Source organism: Lepidochelys olivacea (assembly GCF_965140295.1).
Source record: "Lepidochelys olivacea isolate rLepOli2 genome assembly, chromosome: 16".
NCBI lineage: Eukaryota > Metazoa > Chordata > Testudines > Cheloniidae > Lepidochelys > Lepidochelys olivacea.
This window is the reverse complement of record NC_140426.1, coordinates 17,119,673-17,146,085: the sequence shown is the minus strand read 5'-3', so window position 1 is coordinate 17,146,085 and position 26,413 is coordinate 17,119,673. Positions and strand designations below refer to the sequence as shown.

General features: G+C 41.0%; 1 protein-coding gene across 4 annotated transcripts in view; it reads right to left on the bottom strand.

Annotated features, from left to right (window-relative positions):
• ABL1 (ABL proto-oncogene 1, non-receptor tyrosine kinase) overlaps positions 1 to 26,413 on the bottom strand; it is a 118,824-nt gene that overhangs the window by 15,248 nt on the left and 77,163 nt on the right. Inside the window, exons 1-5 of one of the 4 annotated variants that reach the window (XM_084650538.1) lie at positions 25,330 to 25,737; positions 12,992 to 13,103; positions 10,531 to 10,704; positions 9,447 to 9,742; positions 2,031 to 2,303 (exon numbers count right to left, since the gene is read on the bottom strand). In XM_084650538.1, coding sequence (XP_084506664.1) covers positions 2,031 to 2,303; positions 9,447 to 9,742; positions 10,531 to 10,704; positions 12,992 to 13,022 — 774 coding nt within the window. In that variant the 5' untranslated portion in view covers positions 13,023 to 13,103; positions 25,330 to 25,737. Of the gene's footprint in view, positions 1 to 2,030; positions 2,304 to 9,446; positions 9,743 to 10,530; positions 10,705 to 12,991; positions 13,104 to 25,329; positions 25,738 to 26,413 lie in introns of those variants that run through there. The other 3 variants (XM_084650539.1, XM_084650537.1, XM_084650536.1) reach the window with 3 other exon arrangements.

Sequence of the window (26,413 nt, the reverse complement as noted above, 5' to 3'; positions counted from 1 at the left end):
AATAAAACGAGTGCTTTGGGCTTCCCTAAAGAAGCCATTGAACACGTGGCTCCTCCTGCTGGCGTTGGAATATAAATGTGAGGTATTACAATATTCCCTGAAACTTTGAAGATAGGCATAATCCCATCGGTCAGACAGTAGACTGATGGATTTAAAAGAAGGTGAATTATGAATTTGCTTTTAAGTATGGTTTAGTGTGCATAATTTCAGATTACAGTGCTTCTTCAGTCTCTTTTAGGGTATTCGAATATTTCCCATGGGAGAGTATTGCTCTGGATTACATTATGAACCATTTTCAGTCATAAAATATTTACTTGGAGTATCTGAAACAGTCACGGTCCTTATCAAGGTAGCTTTTTCTGACGCACAAACACGGAGATTTTATGGAATAATACACTGTGCCTTTGCTGCTAGAGGTTTTCATCAAAGCAAACAAGAAAGGAATGCAAAATTATTTGAGGTAAGGGGGGAAAAACATCTTTGAAATGCCCCTTAACCCTCAAATACCACATCACCAGCAAGATTGCAGATGGCTACAATAAACTCAGTGTTTCAGGAAAACAACTGGTCTCTCATTATTCCTTTAAATAGACATTTCATTCTGCTTGTCAAATCCCTATTCTAGCAACACTATGGGGATCAAGGAAGAGTTCTTCCCAGCATTCTCCTCTGCAAACGAGATATAATCACACTTTAACACTAGGTGTCACTCTCTCCATAGAATAAAGAGGAAAGGGGACTTGAAGTGTTATTTTTCTTTGGATGAAACCAAGTGGGGAACAGTAACACTTAATAACAAACAGAGTGTTATAAAAACAGTTAAGTGCCCAAATGATCATCTTCTGAAACCATAACAACCCAGGAATATTCTGGTAGTCAGAATTCAAGGGGTTAAAAAAAATAGAGAGATCACTTTCCCCAGGTCCAGGACGCATTTTTATTCACAGACATAAAGCATATATACATTCCTCTCCATTTCATGATTTCCAACATGAAAGCTTTCATTTGTTATTGTTTCCGTACCAGCACACTACACTGCAACTCCAGCAATGATGGCATGGTCTGAAGCTTGCGTTTGAATTCCTAATAGTCAGAGTTTACGCTATGTGGATGGAAGGCACTATGGGATCTCAATGAGCTTTTTTTTTTGGTTTACAAAATCAAACCTCAATGCCTCTGTGAGCTAGGTAAGTATTATCCCCATTTCACAGATGGGAAACCAAGGCATAGAGAGACTAAGCAGCAGAGGCAGGAACAGAACCTGATTCTCTGACTTCCAGTCCAAGCCACTAAGAGTCTAATCTATTTTGGTTGTAGATACTTAATCCAGAAAGTTCCTTCCCCTCATCCTAAATCTTTTAACAGTGAACAGCTACTGAAATGCCTATTTTCTAGGTGCACAAGGAGCTCGTCTTTTGGGAAAGGCACATGATGTGACTAGAACAATTAAGGTATCTGAAGTACCAGTGAAGCATGATCTCTAAATTACATTGCCTGTTTCACATCCCACAGTAACCTTTATCAATTTGTGTCAGTTATGTGACACCTCACCTTTGCAGCTCTCCTTCCCAAAAATGTGAGAAACACACATATCCCAGGCTTTAGCCTGGTTACTGGACACAATGAAGTCCTGCCTATATTACAAGTCAGAACAACATTGTAAGCAGCTTCCCTGACTTGGTTGTAATTGTTGTGTAGATGGAGCCTTGGAAAACAATACATAGAGCCCTGTGCAGATACAAAATCTAGTCTGTGGATATCCACAGATCTGTAGGGCTCTAACAGTACAAACGGTCCAACTCTCATATAAACATAAAATAATTAGAAGAGGCAGACAAATGCACTTAACTAACAGCCACAGATGTTCTAGACCAGATGTAAGTAAAGGAAGGATTTCCAACAATTTGCATTATCTGACCCTGACGGAGGAAGACAGACAGAGACCACTATCCAATAGCCAGGCTTAAGAAGGGGTAGCATAAAACTTGCGTTCCAACTGGAAGGCTATGAATAGAAGCTTTAGTTCCTACCTTTAAGGTCTTCACAGCCACTGTAAGGTTATATTTCTTCCAGACTCCTTCATATACCTCTCCATACTGGCCCCCTCCAAGTTTGTGCTTCATGGTGATGTCAGTTCTCTCAATCTCCCACTTGTCATAGTTTGGAGACACTCCGTAGATAGTGGGCTTGTTGCGCTTGGGTGCTGGGTAGTGTAAAGTGGTGATGAGCCCATCTGCTACAGTCGAGTGGTGATGGACCAACTCTGCCAAAGTGTTGAAGCGGCTCTCTGAGGAGACATACAGCTGAAAAGCAACCACGAGAGAGAGAGGGTGGGTTCATTCACACAACACAAATAGGGTATTGATAAAACGGCTTTAACATGCAGACACATTATATTTTGCTTTCCTGATATTATAGTTTGTTTTTGTTTTACTGTTGCTTACAGTAGGCCGGCAGACACACCACCTCCAGCTGCCATCTGGTTAGATCTCCCAAGCTAAGCAGAGTTGAGAATGACCAACGCTCGGATGGGAAAACCTCTGATGCAGATGACTGAGCAGGCAACAGTCTTTCCTCTGAGTCAGTATGGATCCAGTGGCCTTGAATCGTGTTGCGGATCACCCTGTTGCTGTTGGAAGTGCTCTCTTTCAAAGGAGGCCCTGGCCACTTGTGGTCATTTAAGATCCCATTCGCTTTTCAGAGAAGTGGAATTGTTAGCCCCAATGTCCTGACCAAATTTCTACTTGGGTAATGACATTCTACCTGCCTAAATTCCCTTTGAAGTTTCAGTAGGACACCATATGCCTCTTCACTCTTGTGCTATGAGATTGTGTAGTGCTGCTGTGTGGCATTAAACAGCTGGGCTGTTCCAATCCAGTGATCACTGCAGAGCAACAACACACTTTCAGATTTGTCTGGATGAGAGATGCTACACGGATGTAAGATCATTGCCACTGAACGTGAGCCTTCTGTGGAACACTAACAGTATGCTGCACATGCCTTTCTCTAGGTCTCTTACACATTTAGCAAGCCTGATGCATTTTGAAACTAAAAATCCCTTAATAATGCTGGGCAAGTGACTCAAGAGTAACACACTGCATTCCCAGTGTTCAAATTCCAACCCAACTCTATACTCCTTGGGCTCATAGAAGCTGGTAACATGGGAAAAGGATGCCGATAATCCCCAAAGTAGAGAGGGGGAACATTTCACTGCACCAGCATATTGGTCTGCGCTGGAAGCAACAGGCTGAAGGTGGCAGAGTTCCTCTTTTCGATTGAAGGATGTAGCCTTGTCATGGAGTCAATTCAAAGCCGAAGGAGGAGCAGTAGTGTGCCTATCAAACAAGGGAGATGCATCTGCAGCAGGGAAGCTGAAGAGAATCAGATGGGGAAAGTGAGGCGTAGCATAGTCTCTAGTTTAAGCCCTGCCAATCGCACTGTGCGGGCTCTGGCTTTCTGGATCTGTGTTTGGTTCAGTGCACCCAAGCAAGGGAGGGCTGGGGACTGGAGATGACAGAATGTTTGTCTGAATGAGTTAGAAAAAGGTGTGAGAGGGAAGAGATAGGGAATAAGGAGAAGGGAAACCAGACACCAGTTGCATAAAATGAGGAAGCCTTGTAGTGCAAGAGAAGCATTCCTCCAACCCCTGGCCCCCCGCCCCAAAATCTCATGAAACACACAAACGGGTCAGCCAAATGGTTAAATACATATAGTAACCCTTAAGGTTAGTCACAATGGGCAGAAGCTTCCAGTGCTCCAGGGACTTATCTGAAACAATGCAAAAAAGGTAAAAGCTCAACCAGACACAGCATAACCCAGAGGGCAAAACTGAAATGTGTAATCTGCAGCGATGGCCCCATGTTCTGTCTGTCTGTCTCTGTACCACAGGATGAGTCACAAATACGTTATGCTGTTGCAGCCCTTTGTATCTATTATCTTTCAGGCTAAACAAGAATTCCAGGAGTCTTGTCCTCTGTAAAGTTTCTGGGAAATGTAACATCTATGCAAAATTTGGAGCCTAGAAAATAACTGTGCTGTAGGGACACCCTCCTCCACTGATACGGGGCCATAATCCTTGTCTAAAATGGCATTTCCTCTGAGGAAAATATCCTTTGAGCTACTGGAAGAGAGGCATACATGCATGCCCAACTGCTAGTCTTTCTATAAAACCACTTGAACTGAAGCCACAAAATTAACCGTTCAGGGGATAACGCAATGACTAATGGATGCATATAGACATTCTGAGCTGGGGAGTTTTGCACAATGAACTGTGGAGATCTACATTCCCTTATTCTTCCTTTTCTTTAGCTGCCTTTGCCATTGGTAAGGCTCATGCAGGAAGTTTGTATCTATAGGAGGCAGAGTTGGCTCAAAAAGGGGACATTTTCTAACCCCCTACAAAAGTCAAGACAACATTCTTCAGTGAAGTGTGAAAAAACCTTCATAATCGACGAGGTGAAAGCACTTTTGGCCCACACACAGAAAAATGAACCAACATAAATGATGCAATGCAGCACAGCAAGAAGCAGCTAGCTGTCAGTGGAGCAGCCTAGTTGGACTAGGACTCCTTGATCAACTATTCCAAGCTACTACAACCACTGGTTTAAGCAGATAGTATCTGTATGAAAGCAACTTCTCTGATACTAACCGTTCAGATACCACATTGATGGGTGCAACAAAGAATGTACTTAGACGATAGTTCAAGATCCCTTTGGCATACAGTGTGCTGATATCCCTTTGCATTAAAAAACGGTGATCTTGGTCTTATATGTTGGTTCTCATTTTACAGTCTCAAAGCACTTCATATATAGGATTTGAACTGCACAATGTTCCTGTGTGGCAGATAATAGGCCCATTTTACCTTTCTATTGGAATTGGGTTTTGGAAAATATTGTTTTTAATTAATCTAAATTTTAGGCCAAATTGGATCGTACAGTGTTTCTTTACATCCAGATGAGGAAAGTGATACACAGAAGTTAAAATGACTTCCCAAAGGTCACACAGAGAGTCCACAGCAAAGCAGGAAATAGATCTTCAGATTCCTCTGTCCTCACCTCAGATCCCAAGACCACACTTCCTCACATTTTTGCATGCACAAAATTTACTATTCATGAATGGATCCCAAACAAAAACTTCACAGTACAACTTTTCCGTAGACGGGGCTTTTCTATCCTCTTGATGCTCAAATCCCAAATTCAATCCTGAACGCCTTACTTCCCATCAGCACTAATGGAAACCAGAATTATGCTGATGTGTTCAAATCTACATCTGGAATTTGTGGCATGCATCAGAAGAAAATGAAACAAACAGCAGCTACGAATGGCTATGCTATGCAATAAGCCACATAAACATTCTGACCAAATATTCACAGCTACCTCTCTCTTCCTCAGACCTCTTTCCCCAAATATTCACCCAACCTGTTTGTCAAAGAAATTGCACCAGGGACCCTCCGTTGCTGCTGACAGCAGTCCTTGTATAGACATAATGGATTTTAGGCTTCTGCAATGTGTAGGGTCACATGGAACGTTCATATAAATTGTTTGCTGGCTGCACTGCTGATACGTTGCCCGGACAATTCTTGTAGATCCTCAGAAAACCTGTGATGCTGGCCCTGCTTCAAAGGTCTCCTGTCTGTTCTGCCTGCACAGATTAGCTGCCCTTCTGCAGCTTGTGTCACCAAACTGCATTCCCTTCTCTGCTATGGCTTTTTAACATTCACCCACTCCCAGGAAGGTCTCAATGGATTCCAGGGCTGACCCCCCCTGCTTTCTGATGCATACTTAACCTCAACAGATTTCATCATCCACAACTGCAAAACCAAAATTAAAATATATAAACATCACCGCAAAAGGAAAAGTGCACAGGTAGTCATGATAAAAGCATCAGGGTTTCAGTGATGGGTTTCCATCAAGGTCACTCACGGGAAGTCCAAGAGGAAACAGAGAGAACCATATAAGATGCACAGTCCTGTGACCCTATATGCTGAGAATGACAAGATTTTAAAGCCAGCTCCACAATGCTGTTTGTTTGATTTGGTTATTGAATAGGAAGACTTGGCTTCAAGTGCATCCAAACTAGGAAAATCAAACTCTCTGGAGTACGGAAGGAGCTTACCCTGAACCTGGCTGCCCTGGGCCAACCAGCCAAGAAAGAACACTTTTAATACCTTCCTTAAAGTAAAGAAGATGTGGTCTGGGTGAAGATGAGCCAGTGAAGTGGAAAGTAGAGAGAAAACTTCTTGAAGATCTTATTTTCTAAGCTGTTGAACACCAGTGGGTTTGATTTAAATGGTGCTAAAATTAAAAAGTAGTCATCTCTATCTGACCCTTTCCTATACCCTTCTATTTTCCTTTGGAAAAAAGATGAATAAAAGCTGTGCTATGCAAGGCACATTTGTATGCCAAGCAGCAGTTGTTCCGCACATTTTTGTAATACCTCCTTCCCCTGACACTGTGTTCACTCAGTCACAGGATATGATCCCACCACCGCCATTCATCCCAACTGTGGCGCTTGCAGTATTAAATTACTCAGATGGGCTGACTAATGATACAGCAAGCTGAGAAGGCCCCAGATGCCCAGAGAGCTGAGGGGAAGGGCTTTGCCATTTGCTTTTTCTTTAGGAGAGGGATGATTTACTGCAGAGCAGTTAATACAGTTTGATACCCAGCAGTTCAGAATGCAAGCGTCTGGCCTGGCCAGTCCAGTATTTCACTTGGTAAGGACTTGGACATCAGCTCTGTCCCTGGTAGAGACCACATTACCGTCTCCCCTCCCCCGCCATAGCTTTTGGATTTCATGTGACTCTCAGCTACAGGTTTGTTTTAATGAATTCTGCTTGTCTGTGCCTATTCTCAACAATGTTGATTAGAACAACTCTGGGGAAAAGAAACCATTAACCTGCGTAGTATAGTTGTAAGCTGATCACCTGAGCTCTGCTTGATTGTTTCCTGGGATAAACAGCACTGCCAAGATGCAAGCTTCCAAGTACCAAATCCTTAAAATGCTACAATGGGGATCACGTGGCATGACATCTTGCAGTTAATTGGTCATGGAGCTATGCTCATTTACAACATATGAGGATCTGGCTCAACATCTTCATAAGCAAGCAACACACATCCCCAATACCAATTTGGAAAGAAGCAACATTAAACTTCTAGACACAGAGAAAGTATAATATTCCCGACCATCCTTTAACTTTCTTAAGCGGGCTTGTCTATATGAACATTTAGGGTACGTCTATACTGCATACTAACTGCAGGCTCAGACTCAGGTTGGAGCCCAAGCCCCGCTTCTGTCCAAATACGAGCACGAAGGACCCAGATTCTAGGACACTATGGAAAGTGGGAGGATCAGAGCCCGAGTCCCTCTGTGATTCTGGTCCAAGCCCGGTCATTTTGCAGTGTGGACACAATTCAAGCCGCAGACCTGAATCAGAAGGTCTGAGAAGTGCAGTATGGACACATTAGCAGGGCTGAGACACCCAGGTCCAGCAACTATAACCCAGGTTTAAAATGCAGTGTGGACGCTCAAGTGCGGGCTTGGAAACACTGAGTTTATAAGCCCGTTTCCACAGACCCAGGCTTACAATGCAGTGTAGACATATCCTTAGTTCATGGCAAGCTGGGACATAAATCTACCTCGCACGAGCCTGCCATGCAATAAAAAAGTTCCTAGTATGCTTTAATCCACTCCCATTTCAAAGCGTGGTAGAACGAAGAGCGCTACAGCGGCAGCACAGATCCACATGGACACATAGCTGGCAGCAGGCTAATCTGAAATGGATTGAAACCCCAGCTTGCCACAAACAGTGTTATATAGATAAACTCTAAGTACATAACACAGACCATTTCACTTTGCTAATTTCAACCATGTGGAGCCTGGCTGCATCCTGAATGAGAGAAGAGCAGGGGGAAAAGGAAGAGATCACAGTACCTATACATTGCCTTGACAAACCTTACAACATTACCCTAATTACAAAGCTTTTAATTAAAGCAGCTAAGAAGCATTTTCATTACAGAACATTTGCTTTTCTATAAGCTTCTTCCATACTTGAAGTGTCTTAAATGGTTTTACACAGTGATGAGTTAGACAAATAGAGAAGCCATTAAGTACATCAGGTTTTACTGACCTGATCCTGCACCAGTGAAATCAGAGAGTTTTGCCATTGATGTCAATGGGAACAGGCCCTTACTGGGCAAAGGAACGCTGGCCTGGACCAGGACCATGGAACCCCTTGTGGCTGATTTTTTAAAATGTATGTATTTTTAAATGGCAAGGGATCTTTAAATTACTAGATGTTGGCAGAAAGGGCCTCATGGAGAACAGCAATAGCCATGCCCCCCGAGCCGTACTGCAACGTCCAATTTAGACTAGATTTAAAGAAACACTGCACAATCCAATAGGGCTTAAAATTTAGATTAATTAAAAACAACATTTTCCAAACCCCAATGTTCTGATGAAATTCAAACAAAAACCCTAAGGAAAATAACACTTTAAAACAAACGTTTCCCTGCAGCATTCACAAGCTGATTACAGTAGCACTTGCTAGTGCACAAAAACCTGAAAGTGAATGAGACAAGAAACTGGCCAATACAAAAGTGAAACTACAGTGCTAAACCTTCCTTTCATTATCCAAGATGAAATGAAGAACAGAAGGCAAAAAGCAACAAACAATGATAGCACATCTAGTGGTGTTGTAGCTGTATTGGACCTGGAATATCAGAAAGACACGGTGGGTTATCAGAACAACTTTTGTTGGTGAGAGAGACAAGCTTTTGAACTTACAAAGAGCTCTTCTTCAGGTCTGGGATTCCCAGTTTGTTTAAAAGCGTCATTTAACTGGGATTTCCAGACCCAAAGAAGAGCTCTGTGTAAGCTTGAAAGTTTGTCTGTCTTGACAACAGAAGTTGGTCCAATAAAAGATACTCCCTCGCCCACCTTGTTTCTGTAATGATAGAACATGATAGCTTTACAATTATTTTGGTTCCAATAACCTGAAGTGTTGTTAGTAACACAGATAAAGAGACTATTTTTAAAAGACATGACTTTTAACTTGATAGTGTCATTTTAAGCCCAAACTATGCTACTTGAACCTCTGGGGCAAAATTCATTCCTGATATAACTCCACTAAAGACATTAATGGAGTTACATCAGGATTAATCTGGCCCAAGGTTTTCACGACTGAGACATACCAACACCTGTTAGGGGCTTGTTAAAAGGAGACACGTTTTCCCAAAGCTCTGCTGACAAATGGTTATATCATCATCTGAAGTGCTCTTTGTTTAGATGTTGTAGGTCTGTATCTAGGACCTGATTCTACTCCTGCTGAAGTCAATGGCAAACCCTCAGTTGATTTCAGTGGGAGCTATACTGGGCCCTTTCTACATCAAGTAGTTGAAGTGGACAGAATGATTTTTCCTTTGCAATTTGCGAGGTTTAACTCCTACCTTTCCATCAGATGCAGTGTTTATCCTGTAGTGGTACACCCTTCCCTCGTATCTCAGTGATATAGACCTCTGTCCTGGGCTGCTCTCACTCTCTCGCACCAGAAAGCTGCCATTGATTCCACTGCTCAGCAGGTACTCAGCGGCATTGCGCGATACTGGTCCATGGTACCAGGAATGTTTCTCCAAACTATTCACTGGGGTGATGTAGTTACTTGGTACCCAGCCCTGCCCATTCTTTGTTTGGGCCTCACACCATTCCCCGTTATGATTGTAGCCCAAGACACGGAGCTTTTCACCTTCACATAAAAACAAAATATAATTAGACATGGCAAACCTGGGATCTGAGAGTAAAGCTACGTGCCTTCTGGCTCACACATCGCCATCCAAAGTTCTGCAATCAGAACATATGCACTAATTCAGCAGAGAACTTAGGCATGTGCGTGCCTTTAAACACAAGTATATTCATCAAAGCCAATGGGACTACCCACATGTTTAAAGTTACATATGTGCTTAAATGCCTTGGTATATTTAAAGGCCTAAAGTTAACAACTCTCTTGCTAATGCATGAACCAGAATAGAATCCAGCAAACTCTACCTGAGCTACATAGGCTCTGCAGGGCTAACAGGTGGGAGAAAAAGGAGTAAAAACTTATTGATTAGTAAGGCAAGCAGATGTGGTTTCAAGTACACACATGGTATAGAACCTCTGAGTGAGAAGGGGATATTTTTATATAGTCACTTTTTAGAGAAGAGCTGCATTTTAATGAAACAGTTATAAAGCTACAGACCATACTCTAAAAAGTACTTTAAAAGTACAGTTAAGGTTTAATTCAGCTTTAAATCCTGGCTTCCATTGAAGGGCTTAATTTTAGTATATAATTTTCTTCCCCCAATCCAAACTTTAAGCAGACTACCCCATTTAAAAGGCTCTTTCCTTGTGCCTTCATTTGTTTTAGGACAATTTCCACTACAATGGTTACACTGATGTGTTTCATAGGAATTATGAACTCAGATATTCCTGACTGACTTCATTTTCTTGTTCCTTGTCACAGATGCTCTAAAGCACCCCCTGGAGATCTCTTACCTTTAGTTATGCTGAGAGTGTTGTCCCCACTCGCCACAAAATCATATAGTGCAACAAAAAGATTGGGATCATTTTCACTAGGACCAGACAGGAGGTTTTCCTTGGAGTTCCAACGGGCTGCTTCACTCAGACCCTGGGGCTCAAAATCGGATACTACTGGCCTCTGAAGGGCTTCTGGAGGAGAAGAGAAAAAAAGATACAAGGAAAAAATAGGTTCAATCTTGCAGATAAAAGCCATCTGTTTTTTGCACCCATTATGAGTTTCTCGTTTATTTCATTTCTTGACATCTGTGGTCCTCATGTACATGGGCAGAGGGCAAAAATGGTCATTCCTTAATACAAATCTTATGGAGCATACGGAGCACTCTCATTCCAAAGCTTTGTGCAATAGGGTCCCCACATTCTTTTCTGTAACATGCATTTTCCCTGCCTTCCAAAGGCATGGTGAGGACAGAAGACATCTTTTCTACCTCTCAATACATTTCTGTTCACGTAGCCTGCCTGCTGCTTTGCAAGTCATAGAATCACAGGACTGGAAGGGACCTCGAGCGGTCATCTAGTCCAGTCCCGTGCACACATAGCAGGACAAAGTATTACCTAGACCAGAGTGGTGGCCTGGTCCGCAAGCCATTGGCTGCTGGTCTGCGCGCACATTGGAAAAAAAAATTGCCGGTCCCCCCATCAGATAGCTTGAGAAGCACTGATCTAGACCATCCCTGACAGGTGTTTGTCTTGGCTCAAATACCTACTGGATGCCAGATTTATTTATTGATTTAATTTTTTTAAGAACAAAGGTAAATCTGCTAATTTTTTCTAATAAATAAAAAACATCAACGATCCCAAATCATAAGACGACACACAGGACAATGATTATGGGGAACAGTATACTGAGGTTACAATTACAAATACTTCTACTTTAAAAAAATTATAAACTACCCTTCCTCTTCATTATTTTACCTAACAAGTTCAGAGTACAAGGCTGTGTTTCCCCCGACAGCAGCTGGTGACACGCACAAAGCAGAGATGGGACCATTTTTCTTTCACTTTTTGCACATTTGTAGGTGTCTGTGATGCCTTCAGCTGCCTCAAGGGAAAGATTCCCGACAGCTGGTCTTCGCAATGAAAACTGAGTTTCAAGGCCCCCTGTACGAAGTGGCACATTATACTGCTAGTATTCAATAGAAAGAGCAACCCAAAATTTCAAGCTAGTCCAAGCACAGCAGAGAACCTTCAAGCTGCTGCAAACTTCTACCACGTATTGTAGAATGGATTAGTTCAGCATACACCCAACCCCACCCCTGCTGCCACAAATTAGTTCCAAGCCTTTCTTTCTGGCGTTCACATGGCAGCAGCTTGGAGGGGGGCGTCGCAAGCCAGGAGTATACCACAAACTTTTGCCAGTACAATAATGTCAGTTAGGGGTATGATTCTTCATGACATTTTTATACCAGCAAAAATCCCTAGTATAGATGCAATTATACAGCAAAAAAGTCCTTCTGACAGTATTGTTTATTTTGGTTGAGGAACTAGTATAAACTGTACTGGCAAACCCTTTCTAGGGTAGAGCAGGCCTTGGAGTCGAGCTCCAGCTGGGTGATGCCCAAGACAAGGATGGGGAGTGCAATGCCCTTGATCTGGAGAAAACTGTTCTACATTTCCAAGAAAATACCAGTTCTCACATCCTCCCTGGCTCCCTTTTGTGATGCAGGAAGCTCCAAGAAATCTTTTGTTCAGGTCCCCTTCCCTGATCAGTAATGATCATGGATTGACCATTACTACTACAGCCAGCTGGAGTTTCTCAGATGCAAGTGGGGAACAGTAATTTGGGAATCACTCCAAACTTTTAGAAACATGATTTTGAAACAAGCTGGGAGCTATTTACAAAATGAACCAACACTAGTGGAAAGGAAGGTTTTAAACGCTGTGTAGAGGGGATATTACATACGAGTGGGGCGTGAATGTGCTGTGACTGTTATTACATCGGAGAATGGCTAAAATCCAGACTTCATTAAGTTAGGTCCGGTTGCTTTAGGGTATGTGGAGGTAAAAACGTTATTCAACAACTGACAAAAATTCAGTAACCTCAGCATGTTGGTACAAGTCAGCAAGATAGATACATACATGCTCAGAGTCTGTAGTATTAACACAGTTTATTATAATCATTTGGACTGGGTAAATTCAAAGATATCTATACACCTAATTAAGCCTACTTTCTTAGGCCAAATACTTGCTATTGGGAAGTATATTCATATAGTAGATCAAGAAGTCAAATCATATTGCTTCACAAAAAATATAAAATGCTAAAAGGTCAAAAAACAACTGAGAAATTTAGAAAAAGCATATCTGAAGCCCTGTTTTTCCTTCCTTTTTGTGTAATGCTGATACATATTTTAATGCTCCAGGCCTGCTTTAATAGGGACAAAAAAGGAAGAAACAGAAAATTAAGCTATAATCATTTTACCATGAAAATACTTTGATCTTGTCAAGCCCATTAAGCTCCCCTTATCAAACTCAGGATGCTGCACTGATTGGAGTTACTCCAAAGTGAGTTACATCATCAGACTGGTAAACACCTGGAATAAACAGACAGCAAACAGCTGGAGGTGACTGATACACATCATCAGTAAGAAGTGGTTCTATGATGAAAGAGCTGCTCCCCCCAAATATGGTGCAAGCAGTGCAATTTATGCTGTGGGATGTACCATAACCTCAGATAGGAAGGAAAATGCCTCCCACTAGGGACTGTTCAACAGGAAGGCAGGAAATCCAAGGTAGTTTCACCTCCAATTACAATGTGACTGAGGCCTAGCAGGGGATTTGCTCGGTCCTGTCCATGAATCAGGATACTGGAGTGAGGCTACAGTGCCCCACAAAAGTCCTGCTCTCAGTCCCAGTCCACAGTGATGTCAAAATCTGATTATGTATAGATACCAAGTTACTTGTTTATTTTCAGACCATCAGATGACACTGTCAAAACATTAAAAGCAACTGCAACGTACAGTACCGAAGTCTAGAAGACTAGTTTTTTTGAGAATACATTTTTGCAAGCACCATCTGTGAGAAGTTATTCTGGGGAGTATGCCTCAAACCTTCACTGATAACTTTCCACAAGCCTGGGGATTGGGGAGAATGGGACTACTGAACAATCTAAACTGTTGGCTGGCCTTTTTTTCTTCTTTTCTTTTAAACTGGGAGATTATAATAATAGGAATCATCAAAGAGTCTCCCTGACCTTACAAGTATGGCTTAAGCCAGCACAGATCACACAGTACATGCTATACACATGAGATGAACACCCCCCTCCATCCCCCGCTCCCTGGGTATCTTTTGACTCATTAGCTATCAGAACTTTACAATGGGAGACACACAGAGCACACAAACAAATGAAATGCCTATTCAAGAACATTGGGGCTAACTTACTAAGAATAGCTGAAAGAAATGTAAGACAAAGCTAACAGGCTTCAACTATACATACCTGACACAGAGATAGGCATATCCTGTCTGGACTTCTGAACGTCTAAAAACTCTCTCTGCAAGACAATGTTATGTTCCGATACTCAGTGTAGCACAACCTATTCACATTCTCTCCTATTGGGGCTTAAAATCGATACAAAATAGTTCTCTGTCACAGTCACTCAGGCTTTTACTTCTACTGGGGTGTGCAGCAGAAGTCCTATCAGCACCACTCTGCCACTCTCCCTTTTCCTTAATGATTTCCTTTACTCTCTCTCTGCCCCCTGTTGACAGAGGCCTTTATCCTGTCTTGCTTGCTGCTCCCTACACTTGGAACAATCACCTTCTTTTTACCTTGGTTTCCATCTCTTGGAAATGCCAGCTTCAACTGTACAGCAAAATCCCTTAAATATCCACACTGTACCTCTCCAAGTGAGATAACATCTTGGGGCACTGACTATATCTCACTGTATTTGTAAAGCACTGAGCCCTCTTTTCAGTCACAAACATTCTGGGCTAGAACCAATGATGGGAGGTGAAAAAACTTTAAAACGCATTACCAAGCCATTCAGCCAGTCAGATCCCTCCATAACTTACCTCTGCCGTGATGCAGACTGAATGCTGTCAGCTGCCAACGACAAGGCAGGTGGTGAGTTGAGACTACTGCTTCTTCTGCAAGAACTCACTTTATTACTACCTTGTTGTCCCCTGGTGCTCCAAGCGCTCCCATTTTGATTTTCATTCATCAGTGGTGTCCTGTCATAGACCTATGTGATAAATTCTCTGGGGTAGGAGCTCTCTTTTGTTGTTCCCTATCCACATCCACACAGTGTCCCGCACGGTGATGCCTGATTCTTGCCTGGGGCCGCAAGGCTCTACTGTAGTACAAATCTCCATTGTGATCAACAACACGGCTACTTGCTTCTTTATAGCACCCTTGTACTGGGGTAGATACCCACAAACAGACTATATAAACAACAGTTGCTGCAGTTCTTTTGAGTCAGATATTTGGTGAAATACTTACCTCATCTCTTCTAAAAGAAGTCCCTCTCTCACATAGCATTCATTCATGTTAATACACTAAAAGATCTAGTAGGCCTAGCAGTCTCGTTAATTACTGCTTACTTCAGGTAGAGAGTCACTTTTAGAGACCATATATAAGAAAAGTTCTTGGATGCAAAGAATTCCGGTCTAGACCAAAGTGAGCAGATTTCCTTAATAATTAAAGCACGGGGCTGGAAAACAAAAGGCAAATCACAGCATTATGACAAGCGTCCAAGGCTGACAGCTGGGCAGTCCCTTGGGGAGGAAGAGACCTCACATCTTCCAACAAAACAAACATCCCATCGACTTCCAAACTCGGCTGGCACTTTTTCACATGGTCATGTGAGTGAAGGAGTAGCTGGAGGACACAGAATAGATTATTAATCTCCTTGTGTCAGACTGTCAATCAATCTGAAGTATTCCCCCTCTCCCTGACTCCCCAAAAACTTCTACTATGAGCCAGGATACACAGACTGAAGAAGATTAAATATGCCTGAGTTTTGTGCATACTTGATGACTGTTGGAATAGCTGCCTCTTTATCCCCACTATTTCCTTAGTGGCCACTCACAGATTTTCTGCGCCTCATGGAATCTGTATTTTAAAAAATCTGTAAAACAGACCTTCCAAAGAGAAGGGAGATTCCAGGTTTTAATTCATAACCCATCCCACTCAGCGAGTTCATGCTCAGCCTGTTCGGTCAACCAGTTTATAGCACAGTCTCATATAACCTTCTGCAACAAACGCTTTTACCATAACTCGCGCTACAAGCTAACATTTCGTTAGTCTAGTCTAATACAGTCAGTGCAACAACAAATGTTCACATGAAGTGTCACCTATTTCTAAATGAATAGCAGCACAGATCCAAACTCTCACAACCTAAACTATTTTATTCACATTTGGTCACACGCTTCCACATTTGCTCCATCATAACTCCGCTGGCTGAGCTATACATTTTTAAAAAGTCATTCCCCTTTTTCACAAGGGGAAGATCAGATGCAGCCTGCATTGATCGGCACAGTCAGAAAAAAGGCTTGGACACGCTAGAGATTAAAAACGAGCTTCCACAGAATACACACGATTTATAAATTTCAATAAGTACTTTACATAACACAGCAAGCCCTACTAACCAAGCGGGTGACAGCTGGAATGAGTTCCAGAAAGAAAAAAAAAGCCACAGCCCCAAATCTATAAATGAATTTAACTACGGTCATTTTCTGAGAAATGTGAAAGCAGTCACACACTGACAAAAAAGTCCTATTAGGCTTTCTATTCCATCCCCTCCCTCTCTCAACAATGCAGGCATGAGCCACACAGTGTACTTTCTAGTATTCTTTCCAGTCAAGCTTAACAGTCTTCCCAGTGCGATGGCTTCCACCACTTCCTCGGAGAGACAATTCCATAGTTTTTAATAGGCTTCATCATCAGGATGGGTGTTTTTCTGGCATTTTCCCGTTTTTAATTTCATCACATTAATTCTGCTTACAGCCCCTTGATACCATGGCAAAGAATTCTTGACTCTTGGCATTAACTAGTTTGAGACAGGCAGCATGGCACAGATGCTAGGACATAAGACACAGCAAGGGAGACCTAGATTCCATTCTCGGCTCTGACACCATCTTGTCATGTGATCTTGGATAAATCACTTTGGGTAAAAATTTCAGACGTACCTTAGTCTCAGTGAAAGTCAATGGGGCTTGGGCAATTCTGAAAATTGCAATCTGTGTTTTAATTTTCCCCTCTTTAAGATGAAGAGCAATGATGCTCACCCATATCTGAGCTATGGAAGAACATTACATAAGAGCTAAGCACTTAACTCAACATGCTTCCCAGAGAGTGTGGCTACGCATGACCAGCCCCTGGATGGTCAGTTTTAGAGCTGAAATAAAATATAACTCTTCCCATGAAACTATAACACCTTCCTCATCCCAGCCCAATGTGGAAGGGTAACAAGCAGTATCCAGGTCTGTAACAAAAAGATGTCACAAGGCAGGAACCACTGGAGTTAGTGGATAACTAACAGGCCATAACAAAACCTGAAACATACAATGATGAAAAGAACCATACTATCAGCGGGAAAAGAGAAGCCAGGGGATAGGAGTCAAACTGAATGCACGTGCGTTATTGGTCTGCAACCAAAATTATTTGATTGGATAAAACAAAATGAAAGAGCTTCCCTGAGCAGCAGTGGCCACAACACACTTTATTTGTTCCAAATTTATTCACCACAAAGCCAGATTTTGATCTCAGTTACATCAGTGTAAGCCTAAAATAAATCCATTGATTTCAGTCAGTGTTACTGAGATCAGAATCTGGCCTGGTACCTCTCAAGTGCATGAAGAGAAGCTCTCTCCAAGAATAGGACAATGACTATTGGCTGCTCCAAACCCCAGGCTGGTCTAGTGTAACTGTAAAATGACAATTTACCAGAAAAGAATATCCACATAATCCGATGGCTAGGAGTTTAGATATCACATCTTCAGTTACTTTAGAAAACAAAGGATTTTACCAGCATGCACAAAATAGTTTTCTACCTTTCGAGAATGTTTACAGGTTTAAATAAGGCTTCTGCTTTATAGAATTATAACCAGCAGCCTTCCAAAAAAGGAAGCAAGAATATTTCAGCCCCAATTTGGGACATGGACTCGCTCCATTTTTCAGATCAGATTGGCACACGTACTCACTATGCCTCTGCAAACTGGCAAAGATAAGGGCGGGTGAGGGGGAGCTGATGATAAATGTTTCTTTTCCTCCCATTTTAAAATATTTCCTAGTGGGAATAATGTCTTCTTCTAGCCTTAGTCCCATCCATTTGGGGTCAGCTCTTTGAGTCCTTCTCCATTACAGTCTGTCTTGAAACAGTTCTTCAGAATCTCCACACCTGGGTTTCCAAACCTTCTCTTATCCTCCACTTCTTAAAGTTAACATCCTGCTTCCTATACATTCTTCAGATCTTTTTTAGACATGCCCAAACTATCTAACCCTGGATTCCTCATCTTTTCTATAATTAGTACCACTTTTACACTTCCCCTAATTCATTTGTTCTGAACATGATCCAGGCATGTTAACATTTTCATTTCCAAGGTGTTCAAGATCTGTTCCTGTCTCTTCCTCAGTGCCAGTATTCTGAGCCATACAAAAGTGCAGGCCTAATTGTGGTCTTGTAGATCTGACCTTTTCAGTTTGATAGACATCCTTCTATCACAGATCGCTCCACTCATTTCTCTCCATTTAGTCCATGCCTTTCCAGTTCTACATAGAAGTTCATTGCTGAGTTCACCATTATCCTATAGTATTGAATCTAGATACTTGACATTCTGGACCTTTGGTACTGGCTGGCCCCTCAGGGTACAGCTATGCAGCAAGCAGGATCCTGCAGCAGTGAGTCTCAGAAGCTGGGTATATAGGTTCATGCTACAGAGTTACAAATAGCTGTGTAGATCTTCAGGCTTCAGAGCCGGAGTTCCAGCCCGAGCATCTGCACACCAATTTTTAACGAAGTAGCATGAGCCCCGCGAACTTAAGTCTGTAGACCCAGGTTCTGAGAGTAGTGGCCACAGGATCCTGCTTGCTATGAAGACATACTCCTGGACTGAGTGTCATTGTCTTCCCAGTGGGAAATGTGTGAGAGAGAAAAAAGCCCAGCTTAAATCACAAATGAAATATCAGCATTAAAACTAGTTTAAGAACTACTTAGTTAATCAAACAAGGAAAAATCTGAGAGGTCCCAATTCATCAATACACTGAAGAACATGCTTACTTATAGCACATGCTTAAGCCCATTCCTACTGAGCAAAGCACTTTGAAGCAATACTCAACCCCTTCCACATACTCACAAATATGCAAAAAGGACTTTCAATGATCTTCATTCCTAGAAACTAAAAGATCAGTATAACAGAAAAGACTACTACAACTTCAAGTCTTGTAATACAAGACCATTGTGACATGACATTTCTGATTGTTTAGTAACAACACATGAGCGGATGCACACAGAGCACAACAGAAATAACAGTGAGTGGTTTCAACTTAGTGTAGTAAACTTCCTGACAGTAGTTATGTCCAAGATTTAGGTCTTGTCTTTACAAACAAAAATTATGACTATTAGGTTTCTATAAAATATGTTCATGAATTTATTAATAATTTGAATGAATACAGGTTTATTCTGTTACATTCCCCTATAGTGCTTGCAAGCCACACACTGCAGCATTGTGCTAATGCATGAGGACTATAAAGTTAAATGAAACTAACTGCAAATTAAAGTTAACTGATTGGTCTATTTTCATTACCCAAGCTAAGAGAAATGCAGACAGTAAACAGCATCAGTGCTGAAAAGTCAATTCAGTTTGTCAGATTTTTCCAGGTATTCTTAGCAACACAGGTAAGTAATTAACCGCTTCCTTCATTTTAGATATGATTTTCAACCAGAATCCCTTTAAAAAACAAAAACAAACAGCTTTGCTCGACTATGATTCAAACAATGTAGATTTAGGGAAAATCTGACATTTAAGCTAATGTTCAGTAGTTTTAAAACAGCAGTTTCAGACTCACACCACCTATAACACAAGCACAAAACAATTACACTGATTCTCTTCTTCGCTGAGCATCTGGTAACGTTAGAGAGCACAACAAAATGGGGTTGCCAGTGTGGGCACTATCAGTGTTTTTCCAGCAAGGTTCAACAGCCCTCAGCAAGGATCCCTTCGTGATCCAATCAAAACCACCCTTCTGTACTAGCACCTCATCCTAGGCAAACACATTGGAAAGTAAGCGCACTCAGCTCTACAAGATAGTGCAGTAGGAGATGCATCTTCAGGAGTAACTGGCTGCAACTGTTTTCCCACACAACTAATGGTAATTTTATTTCTCGATTACCAATGAGACTTTGTAGTCTACGATAGTCATGAAAGCACAAGGCTGCCACTTGCTTTCTCTTTTTTCTCCCCCGTAATTCCACATGTTGCTAAGACAGGGAGAGCACAGTAAGATCCTAAGGGTGTGGGTGGGTGTCTTGTGACACTGTGTTGCAAGGTAACTGGGGAGGAATAGAAGATGGCACACAGCTTGTAAGGATTCGAGAGAAACAGCACATAATTTATGGCCCTTGAGGAATATTTATCTCCTGGCGCTCTTTACAAAGTCTTACTAGACCATAGGCTCAGGTGAGGACCTGTTGCTTCCATCAAAATGATCACATCCTCGTGTGGAACAGATGTCCTCATTCTTTGTGTAATATAAGCAAATGGTTTGCACCTGTCTCTCTGGAATTTGTGGTTTGGATCAGTCAACCTGGTGCTCAAGTGTGACCATCAGAGAGAAATGGAATAGCACAGGAACATATACTATAGTTTTCTTCTTAAAACTGCAACAGAATTGAAAGGTATCTAAAATACTTGATCAGGCTTTGAGCTTCAGAAAGGGATAGCAGGAATAATTTTTTTCCCCTGTTATGCTGTTATATTTCCACTCTTCAATCCCCTTCCCAAGAGAGATGCAGAACTGATCAGGATTATGATGCTATCTGTATTCCCTGATTCCTTGGTCCCAGCAGGAGAGTAAATATCATTAAAACTACCAATTGCAAAGCTTGTTCATTTCCATTATCTTCGGATGCTGACTTCAGCTTTGTCCCGGGCTGGGAAATAAATTTGATCTAGATATCAGTTTGCTGGAAGTGTTTTTAAGCATTGTTTCCAAACTCATTTCCCAGTCCACTGTAGGAAATGAGTATACAGATGCAGCTTTAGAGAAACTGAAGTAAAGACATAATTTATAGTATCAGGGGACCACCTCATAGCAATTTGGTCTTGCCTGTGAGCACCAAATCAAACTGTGTTATAACCCCATTTTGGAACTGTAAAGACAAAGGCTGTAGTACATTTCCATATCATCTTTTTAACATGGTTTGATTGTATCCACACACGTAAGACCACATTGTGCAACAGCAAAATTAGAGCAATACTATGCTGTATCACCATCCCTCAATGGTAACTTTTGCTGGGAAGATTAGGGCCTTATGTGTTACATACACTATAAAAACTGTATGAAGGACCCAGCTGCAATACAGTGGTGGCCCAACGTGGTTCAAGTCTTCCCATAAAAACAGGGGTATTCTTGGCTGCTACAGACTACCAAATCAAAATAGGGAACTAGATGACCATCTCCTTATGCACCTATCTATAATGTGTAGGGAAAAAACTGTGTGATCGTAGGGGACTTCAATTTGAATGACACATACTGGAGGTCTCATGCCACCAGTACTAAAACATCCTTGGATTTTTTAAACAGTATAGATGACAATTTCCTAACTCAAAAAGTGTGCACACACAAGCAACTCTTTATTAGACCATGTCCTAACAGAAAGAGAAACTGACCACAGAACTAAAAATTAACAGTGATCATGACTTGATATTTATAATGTCCATATTTATGTCATATTTATAATGTCCAAGCAGAATAAAGTACAAACCAATAATATATAACAAGTCACGATCACTTAATTTTTAGTTCTGTGGTCAGTTTCTCTTTCTGTTAGGACATGGTCTAATAAATAAATAAATAAATAAACACACACACACACACACACTTGGTGCTTTAATAGGGCCAGTTCACAAAACAATGATGAGTGAACAGAGCTGGGAAGAAGAATTTAGTCATAAAAATATGTATGATAATTAGAAATAATTTAAGAATACCTTACTAGATGCCCAAAAAGTCATAACTGAGGAAGGCAGCCTGGCTGGTTTAAAAACTGACCTGGTTTAGAGGGGAAGTGAAGGCAGTTATAAAAAATAAATTTTATATATAAATAAAACAAATGGAAGAAAAGGGAAACTCTTCGTAATTAATATCAATCAGAAATTGGGAATTGTAGAAAATGGATAAGGGAAGCAAAGGGACACAAGAAGAAATCTAAGGCCAGCATTGTTACGGATCATAAGAGGTTTTATTTTATATATATGAATGAATAAATAAATACATGGAACAAAAAGAATCCCTCCAGTGGTATTGGTCCACTACTAGATGGATATAATAGAATTATCAAATAATAATGCAGAAAAGGCAGAAGTGTTTAATAAATATTTCTCTTCTGTATTTGGGGGGGGAAAAGATTATGTAGTCTCGTTATCTGATAATGATAACTCTCTTTTCATCCCACTAGTATCTCTGGAGGACATTAAACAGAAACTACTAAGGTTTAAAACTTTTAAATCAGCAGGCCCAAATAACTTCCATTCAAGAGTTTTAAAAGAGCTAGCTGAGGCACTTGCTGGACCATTAATGTTGATTTTCTGTAAGTCTTGGAGCACTGGGGAAGGTCCATAAGACTGAAAGAAAGCTAATAATGTGCCAATTTTAAAAAAGGGTAAAACGGGATGGCCTGGGAAACTATAGGTCTGTCAGCCTGACATCATTATCGGGCAAGATAATGAAGCAGCTGATATGGGACTTAATAAAGATTAAAGGAAGGTAATGTAATTAATGCAAATCAACAAGGGTTTATGGAAAATAAATTTTGTCAAACTCACCTGATTTTTTTTTTTTGTGAGATTACAAGTTTGGTTGGTAATAGTATTGTTATACCATTCTTTGACTTGGTATCACACAACATTTTGATTATAAAACTCGAATATAAAATTAACATGGCATACATTAAATGGATTAAAAACTGGCTAATTGACAGATCTCAAAATGTAACTGTAAACCAGGAATTGTCATCAAGAGGGTATGTTTCCAGTTAGGTACTGCAGGGATTGGTTCTTGGTCCTATGCTATTTAATATTTTTATCCATAACCTGGAAGAAAACAAAATCATCCCTTATAAAGTTTGCATAGGATATAAAAATTGGGAAAGTGGTAAATAATTAAGAGAACAGGTCACTGATTCAGAGGGATCTGGATCTCTGGGTAAACTGGGCACAAGCAAACAATGTGTGTTTTAATACAGCTAAATGTATACATCTAAGAACAAAGAATGTAGGCCATACTTACAGGATAGGAACTCTATCCCAGGAAGCAGTGAGTCTGAAAAAGATTTGGGGTGTTGGTGGATAATCAGCTGAACACGAGCTCTCAGTGTGATGCTGTGGCCAAAAGATAATGCAGTCCTGGGGTGCATGAACAGGGTAATCTTGAGTTGGAATAGAGAATTATCTTTCCTTAGTATTTGGCACCAGTGTGACCACTGCAAGAATACTGTGTCCAGTGCTTATACCCGTAATTCAAGAAGGATGTTCATATATTAGAGAGAGTTCCGAGAAGAGCCATGAGAGTGATTACAGGATTAGAAAACATGTTTTATGGTGATAGACTCAAGGAGCTCCATGTATTTAACTTAACAAAGAGAAGGTCCAGGGGTGACCTGATGAATAGTCTGTAAGTATCTACATGGGGAACAAATATTTACTAGTGGGCTCTTCAATCTAGCAGTGAAAGGTGTAACATGATCCACTGGCTAGAAGCTGAATTCTGACTGGAAATAAGGCATATATTTTTACAACGGGGGTAATTAACTATTGGAACAATTTACCATGGATTGTGGTAGATTCGCCGTCACTGACCATTTTAAAATCAATACTGGATTTTTTTCTAAAATAACATGTTCTCAGAATTGTTTTGGAGAAGTTCTAAGGACAGTGTTATATAGGAGATCAGACTACATGATCACAATGGTCCCTTCTGGCCTTGGAATCTATGAATGAAAAAGTATTAAAGAAGAGTGGCACAGACCTGGATTGTACAGAATTAGTAGTTCTGTAGACTGGTTCGGCCCAGTCTACTCAGACAAAATAAAACTGTTTTATATCCAAGCCTGGCCACTACTGGATCTCCCAACATGATCGTTTTTAATTAACACAGAAAAAAATCTTACAAGGGATGGAAAAAGAAAGAAGCGGGGGAAAGTAAGAATAGAAGTGGTGGGGGAGAAAAGAGAAGAATGCTTCTACCACTTGTTCTTGTTGATATTAGAGCTGAACGAGTAACAGCAAACATATTTTACAAATTTAGACTACTATTTAGATATCTACAAGCAAATCACAATTTCTTCAATTTGATTTATTAGAAATTATTCATGTCTTTTGTGATTTTTTTCATTTATAAATTAATTGGGAACATTTCTCTGGTGAATATTTGACTCTCGAGCAACAGTTACCTGTGATTGGTCAAGTTAAGTCACATGGTTTGGTTTCCATTCCCTGATTTGATGAGTGAACAACATACTTCTGGAATGAATATTATTTGAACTTCAGTAGCACTTAAGAGGCCTCAAAGAAGATCAGGGAACCACTGCACTAGTTTCTGTACAAATACATATGGAAAGACAATCCCTATCCTGAAGAGTTTATAACAGAAATAAATAAGACAGACAAGGATTGGAGAAAAGCAATGTTATCCCTGTTTCACAGATGGGATTAAGTAATTTGCTTAAGGTCACACTGAAATCTGTGGCAGAGCCAGGAAGCCAGAACTCTCAATTCCCAGTCCGGCGCCCTAACCACAAGTCCAATCCTTCTCTATCTAATCATGCATACAAATTTAAAATTCAGTTTCCACAAATACTTATACACGTGACTTGGAAATTCGCTTTCCATGAGCATTCATGGAAGTGAAACTCAGTTGCATGAACTCTTGAGGAAAGCAAACACAAAAGGCATACGGATCAGATCAAAATGAATTAAAACAATATAACTGAATATTGGCAGAAAATATTTTGCAGTATTCAACCAGCTCTGTTGATCTAAATTAAATATAAGATGCTTTTCAAGCATCTAGGCTCCTTTACATTTCAGTCCTAACTTCAAGAGTGGCTTCTCTCCCCGCCCCCTTTCCCCCCAAAAAAGGGAGACCCTTCTGCAGGCAAAACTAAATTCAAGGCCTGCAGATATGGCTTTGTTTATTTTATCAGCAGTAAGATCCCTTGAAATTTTACAACCATAAATGGTAGAGCCATGTTCCCTTTGTATACTGTAGTTAATGAAAATCACCTGGTTTTGAAAACACATGGAGCCACATATACCATGAAAATTCTCCTCATCCCCATAAGTGAGAACAAACTAATGAGCTTAGGTTAACTTTGAAAATAAAAAGTGTCTCCGTTATAGCCCCAACTCAAAAGTGGAGGAAGGACTTCTCTGCTAAGGTCCACGATCACACAATCTGGCTGCTCCTCTCACAACGCAGAGCCACACAATATACCAGAGGCCTAAGCAAAGGGATTCCAGACTTTAGGAATCCAGCTGTTAGGCCTCAAGAAGCCAAGACTTCCCCCCAGAATCCACTTCAAACAGCCACAGTTTTGAACTTACCTTCCAAATAGCAGCTGGAGGAAGAAGAAAGTCCTTTTTTCGATTTGCAACCCACCAATTTCAAGCAAATCTCCAACATTTTCATTTGTTAGTTTGGCTTCGGCTTGTGTGTTCTCTCCCCTCCCCCTTAGGTTTCACATACACAAAAAAGAGTTGCCAGTTAAGAGATCTAAAAATCCAGCACTCTTAAAACCAAGAAAAGAATAAGCCAGAGAGACAGATAATCCACAGGGCCCATAGTACCAGTCCCAGAAACTTAACTCAAGTTTTGCTCCCCTCTTGTTAACTCTTTTGTCAGGCGAGAAAAAAAATCCTACTAAGTTGGAAGCAATTACTTCTTGCGGCAGCTCCAAAACTCTGCCATTCCTTCCCTCATACTCTCACTCCGTTAGACACTTCGTGCAGGCAGAGCTGCTTACGTTAAACTGCCAACAAAGGGCCCCCTTCAGGCTTTGGCTGTCTGACTTCATGACATCAGATAGGCTAGTTACGCCCACAGCATACTTAACCCCTCATTGTTCCAACTTGCCTACGATTCATGTCAACAGCAGGATTCTACTAACATATTTCTTCAGTCATTTCCAGAGAACAAAATCAGCAAGTCTTCCTTGCCCTGGGAGCAACGACAGCGTCATTGGAGGCATTTCCTTAGAGTCAAAGAAACTCAAAACAAAGTAAGGGCTAATTATTATTATTTATATAACACCATAGATGTATATGGGAATTTACAGTAGTAAGAATGCACAGACTGGCAAAGGATAGACAATGTCCTAGCGCCGAAGAACAATGGCACTTTATACTAATATTTTGAACTTTACTCCTGTGCAGAAAAGCAACACTGCCAGCCATTCCTTCACCACACTAAGTACAATGCAGGAGAGGAATAGGCATTATTCCCCAGCACGTACAATTCTGATACCACTGTGATATTTACTGTTGTATAGACTCACATACCTAGACCTGAAGTAATTATACTTTTTGAATATTTGTTACATAGAGGGGCAATGCTTCTGAGAACCCCAATGGCCTCTCCCACCCTTAACACTGTTTTGCTTTGCAGGTTTGTGAAGGGTATGGTCCTGCT